Source organism: Hyperoodon ampullatus (genome assembly GCF_949752795.1).
Source record: "Hyperoodon ampullatus genome assembly, chromosome: 4".
Classification (NCBI taxonomy): Eukaryota; Metazoa; Chordata; class Mammalia; order Artiodactyla; family Ziphiidae; genus Hyperoodon; species Hyperoodon ampullatus.
In genome coordinates, this window is record NC_136917.1 from 92,253,680 (window position 1) to 92,260,123 (window position 6,444).

Consider the following 6,444-nt stretch of genomic DNA (forward strand, 5'->3'; position numbering starts at 1 on the left):
ATTATGCCTATAATCCACAATTTAAAGAATCCTTTCCATTTTAAAATTCCAGATGAATTTTAAATTAGAAAATAAGCACTAAGGAAACTTTTTCAACTTATGAAAACTTCATATTGGAAACTTTCCTGTAAAGTTTCCCCCCACCCATTGTAAAATAAATACTTTGTATCCCAAATTTAATTTTATTAAGACACACTTTAATAACGCTATAAAGAAATATTTTACAGCCATAGAGATCAATAACTTTCCATGCGGAAATAAAAAATTCACTGCTCAATAATATTACTGAAGCAAGTGAAGAAAGATTATTCTCTTGTCAATTTGAAATGTTAATTTTTTTTCAGTGCAAAACCAGTTATAAAATATTTAAACTCAATATTTAAAAATAAAACGTGGTCCAATTTAGCAATCTTCAAGTTCTAAATTTCATAAAACAAATCATTACATATATTTTATAGTAAAGTACAGAGATTAAAGAAGTACTTGAGTACTTAAGATATAAATTTCTAATGAATCATACCAAGTCAGCAACAACCAAGCAGATAACATTTCCAATTTGAGTATCAGAATTTTAAAGACGATATTACTGTACCAAAGCCTTTTTCTCCCAGCTAAAAAGCGAAACAAACTAATGGTCAACATTCTGTTTTCCTTGCAGTTGCGTGCTCTAGAACGATTTCACCTCAAGTACCTGTGATTTCATTCCTGTATTCAAAATTTGATCCAATTTTTATGTTCCAGGAACACTTAGCTGATTTAACCATCTATAATGTAAAGAGTCCTGTACAGAGTACAACAGTGGAATTTTCTAGCCAAGTGTAGGCTGACCTAAACTGGTTTACATTCTCTGCAAGTCACTCATGTATTATTCCTAGCAAACACACGGTCCCCTCTGAGGGTCAGGTGTTGAAGCTGGTACTGTAGCACTTCTGTGTCAGCTGGCTCCTTGATGTTCATTTTATCTAGATTGAGGTAGTCCAGAGATTTGGAGTGAGCCCTCTTACCTTTAAGAAGACAGAGAGGCAGAGGCCCATGGAGGGCCTTATAAGGTTCATAAGGTAAAGATTTAGTGCACTTGTCTCCTGAGCTGGGCATCCGCCTTCGCCTCCTGCCATTGACAGCTGGAATCTCGTACGGCTGGTAGTACCTACTTCTGGTTTTATACAAACGAGAGGAACGAGCAAGTCCTGCATCCAGCTGTTTGGAGCGCAAGGAAGGCACGGCTTCTCCCTTACTCTCTTCACCTCCTGTGCACTTCTGGGCTAACTTCAGGAGTTCCTCACCAGTCGTGAAGCCAACCAAATAGTTAGAGTCCATGTGGAGGATCTGGTAGCCTGACACAGTCCGGCGCATCGGCGAGCACGGAGTGCTGGAACAGCGGGGCTTCTCCACCTCTGCCTTTCCCGGGGAGCTCACCTCGGCCACGGGCAAGGGCAGGGTGGTCAGGGTACTTCTGGACTCTCCATTAACATCTACTTCCATTTTAGGCACCAGTCTGCACACTCCTAAAAGCAGACAGACTCAGATTAGAAGAGTATAACGCTCAGAACCTCGGGCCAAGCTGGGTGGTTTGAGAAGGCTCAGGGAGCATGAAGTAACACCGGCCTGAAAAACAGCCAATGTACATCTGACAGATTTTTATCTATGTCTATTAAATGTTCCACAGCAAGCATGAAATGACTACTACTTCTCTGCCTTCAAGAACTAAGGCAGGTTAAATTAAAGTCTGAAGGACTACTGAAAGGCTTATATGGAGAAGCGTTAACAGAAAACAACAGCAATACTTCTCTAAATGCAGCACTCCATTCAATCACACAAAGTTTATTCCTTGATGTGATTATTAAGCAAATCCAATACAGAGCTCAACATAATGAAGCAAATAAAAATAATCATACACAATTTCATAAGAATGCACAAAATATTTCCAACATACAAATTAACTTTTTTTTTTTTTTTTTTTTTTTTTGCAGTACGCGGGCCCCTCACTGTTGTGGCTTCTCCTGTTGCGGAGCACAGGCTCCGGACGCGCAGGCCCAGCGGCCATGGCTCACGGGCCCAGTCGCTCCACGGCATGTGGGATCTTCCTGGACCGGGGCACGAACCCGTGTCCTCTGCATCGGCAGGAGGACTCTCAACCACTGCACCACCAGGGAAGCCCCAAAAATTAACTTTAAAATTAACTCTTCAACTGTGTTTAAGGGGCATACAATAAAAGGTAAAAGCTGATTAATTTCTCCAAAGAATCCAATTTAGACCTAAAAAAAATTTCAAGGTATGGAGGAGTCTTAAGGGAAGGTTCCCACAAACCTTGTAAATGTTCCTTATTCTGTATCTCCGATCAATTATTTAAAGAAAACCTTTTGTAGTTTAAAAGTTAATCCTAAATCCAGTAAATCAGGCCATTTTTAATATTAAACATATATAAAAATCAAATGTTATTTGACTATTTAATCCTAAAATATACCACAGATTTGACAGTTATTTTATTCTGTAACACCTAAGACAGTGCACTTTTGAATAGTTTGGTAAATGGCAGAACAATTCACAATGAATACTAATATTATTCATCACAATGATCACATTATATAATTTGGAAAACCCCAGCAACCAGAAGTACCACAAACAATGGCCAGGTTCCTAGAAACTTGCAGATGGAATTTTGGAAAATAAAATCCAAGGAAAACTGAGTGACAATGTCACTTCTGATAAACTTTACTTCTACTTGATCTTCAATTAGAAGTAGGTAGCACAGTTTTAAATGTCTCAGATCACTAATTAAAATGATGTCAACTAATAACATGTCAAAAAATAATGTGATTTTAAATAACTCTCACGAATCCCTTTGTAAAACAAATAACCTTTTCCTAATTGAATCATTTTCTAAAATTTGGGTATTCATTCAAAATCTAAGCAATCAGAAAGCTTAAAAAAAAAAGTTCCAACCTTATTCCTTCATTTGCATGCTGTATTTTCTTTTCCTTCATTAGAAAATAAATAAACCAAGACTATAAAGAAGTTAGCAGATGCCATCCTGTCCTCACTATGGTCCACACATCTCTAGTACAACTGAAAACTAATATCAAGAATGATTCCTGAGATAAAGTAAATGTCAAAGGGATCCATATAGTTTTGCTTATTACTTACTTTTTACTCTAAATCTTAGACTATTTCCAATTTTAATTTAACCAAAATACCTTAGTCCCTCAACACTTCTAGATTTAAATTAATTGGCTTTATTCTATTTTATTAATGTAAAAATAAATTTATATTTAATTGTATAATTTATTTCTCTGTTGAGAGGATGGGAATAGGAGGTGACTACCATGCATACTTTGATATGCATGCAGAAATCTGAAGATTTCTCATCTAATAAACTTTAGAGGGCCATATGAAACCTCATCAGATTTTATGCTGAACAAACAAATGTCTACTCTAAGCCAAATGACAAATTAATCCTTCCTTTCCCACTAATTCTGCAGTCCAGAAAGCGCACAAGAGGACAGATCCAAGGCCTCCAACATACCTAACCTGACAGGCAGCTACAGGTGGGAAGTGTTTCTCTGATACTTCATTCTGAAAGAGAAGGAGAGGAGGGTCAGTGAAACCTAAATAATCAGGGCTGTGGAGGAGATGGAGACCACCCAAGGAGAGTTACCTAGGTGGTGACACTCAAGCAATCAGTCCACATTAAGTGACAAACCAGTCTAGGTTTCTTCCAAATCTGGCAGTCCGTGACAGTCCATGGATTTCCACCAGTCACCTGACTGCATTCTCTGGTGTATTATAAACTTCCTAAAACTCATGAATTCACACTGCACCCATTCTGAATTGGGTGATAATTCAAAAAGAGGCTAAGCTGGAAGTCATCTTATTTGCCCCTTAGTATAAAAATTGCTAAGCAAGCACCAGTGTGCAAAGTCACAGTAAAGAAGAGTGGGCACAGGCTTCTCTGGTCAATGCAATCATCAAAAGTTTGCTCCCTCACTAAGTCAATCCTGCTGCATCAAGGCAGACCAAGAGGAATACTTAGAATCTCTAAGGGCTGAGGATAATGAATGGCAGGATACAAAGGTTTGAGAGAAAAAGAAATTATATACCAGCTTAAAAATAAGTACTTAGAAAATTAGAAAAGTGAAGAAAGTTAGTGAGACGATGTATAAAGGTCAAGATTTGATGTGACAAGAAAAAGACACTTCTGTTAGATGAGTAACTATGACTGGTTAAGTTTCCAGCAGCCAAAACACCATAAAAAATATCACCTGGCTTGGGCAAAACTATCCAACAGGATCTTCAGACATCTAACCTGATAGACAATGATTTAACCTAGATTCTTCAGCAGAAAATGTAGTTTAAGAACTCTGGAAATTTCAACCAAGCAGCCTACCATACTTTAAGAAAACTTACCATATGTAAGAAACCTACTACACTTTACTAATGTAAACAATACACTCCCTGTAGAAAACACTACTTAACCAGAAAGTTAAAGAAATAAGCATTTCTAATATCCTCTAACAAAAATTTTTAACCAAGGAACTAAGGATCAATACTCTATGTAACACTTCTGAAGGAGAGTCCTGCTGTACTGGAACACGAAAAAGCTCATTTTAGATATTACATACATAACAGCTGCTACCTGCTGAAGCTCTGATGAGTAATTCTAAGGGCTGGAAAACTGCAGTTTTTAGTTATAAAACATTGGTACTCCTGCTCCAAACGATTGCATATTCTCAAAACTAACAGCTCTTTGAGGTGCTTTCATGGTCTCTGTAGCATACTGTCCTATATACAAGAACATCTTCAGATCCTGACACTCATGTAGGAATATGAATGGTGCAACCAGGACTCAGCAAATTGCACAGATTTAAAAAAATGATCCTTTTTACTTATGTTTTGCCTTTCTAAAGAACATCTACTGTGTGGCACTAAGAAAGCTATGTGGAGGCTAGCTGATTGGCAAGTAAATATTTCATTTTTAGCCGGGTAGAGTGCTGACTAAGCAGCATAACCTTCCATTCCTCAATGTGACCGAAAACAAAACTTTTTATGCTATTAAATTGCCGAAAATTTCCTAAGTAGATTTAAATATTGGAGCAAGATCCTGAGAGCAGTTACACAATTAACGTTTACTTATCTTTTTAATGGGCAGAAGTAGTGTAGGTACTGTCCCATCTGAAGAGGGGGAAGTACCCTCTAAAACAATGGGGTGACATGAAAGACAATAAAGACTGAAAGGTCTCAAAGTCAGCATATATGAATGTCCAATAATTTTCACTGTAAAATTTCTTATTAAAGGCATTCATCAGGGAACTCGGCTACCGTGACTACATCAGATGTAGCCTGTGTTAGCAGTATATTCTTTGTATTTTACCATGAAAACTCTGCTTATGGGTTTGTTATTTTTAACAATATTCATGACTAAGCATTTTGTTTTATATTCTAAAATAAAACTTGTATCAAAAAAACATACTGCCGGGCTTCCCTGGTGGTGCAGTGGTTGAGAGTCCGCCTGCCCATGCAGGGGACACGGGTTCGTGCCCCGGCCCGGGAAGATCCCACATGCCGCGGAGCAGCTGGGCCCGTGAGCCATGGCCGCTGGGCCTGCGCGTCCGGAGCCTGTGCTCCGCAACGGGAGAGGCCACAACAGTGAGAGGCCCGCGTACTGCAAAACAAAAAACAAAAAACAAAAAAAAAACATACTGCCAAGATAAACAAAGCACTCTTTGTAAATATTGCAGGTATATGTGCAACAGGCACCACGCCCACTGCATCCTTAAGAATAAATGTGAACCGAGAAATCAGGCCCGCTGCTAACTTCCGCACTGCAGAGCAGTACAAATTGGAGACCAACAACAGAGACCCTTACTGTTTCCATTAATGCCTTTCATATGCAGTTTAAAGCAAAAATAAAAACTGGAAACAGAAAATATGATACCAGAGGCAGCAATATTCTGTGGAATAGAGTCTAGAACAGAAAATGCAACAAGCATAAAGAAGTCAACTTGTAGTTGAACACTGCTTTTATAACCGAGTTTCATAAACAAGTGCCAGAAACAACAGTAATTTTTTTAAATGACACCTAAGGGTCTTCAATATCAAATTCCCTCACAGTGCAATCAGCAACAGTGGCACTCAAGTATATTTATACAGCATACGGAAGACCTGGCAATGTTCACAGGCACCACCCTGTTTCTTTGAAATATATGAGGACTCAAAACTAGACAATGCTAAACAAGGAAACACTTTAATATTTACCAGGAAAATGTACACAGTGTACATTTTAAAAACATTGGGTACAGCATGCAATTGTGAAGTTTAGCTGAAACTAAAGCAAAAAGTCCAAACCACAACACACATGTAGGGGAACCTGATGCATCAAGACCAGCACATTCAAAAGACTGTGACCGTGGAATCTACTCAGCTCCGAACACCCTCCAAGAAGCCAAA

The 6,444-nt window shown here is 38.4% G+C and overlaps 1 protein-coding gene across 1 annotated transcript; it reads right to left on the reverse strand.

Annotated features, from left to right (window-relative positions):
- Nucleotides 1-858: 858 nt before the first annotated feature.
- Nucleotides 859-2,303, reverse strand: MACIR (macrophage immunometabolism regulator; the record flags this gene model as incomplete). Its single annotated transcript, XM_079703983.1, has 1 exon — nucleotides 859-2,303. The coding sequence occupies exon 1, from the start codon at nucleotides 1,480-1,482 to the stop codon at nucleotides 859-861; it is 624 nt and encodes a 207-aa protein (XP_079560109.1). The 5' UTR covers nucleotides 1,483-2,303.
- Nucleotides 2,304-6,444: the final 4,141 nt, after the last annotated feature.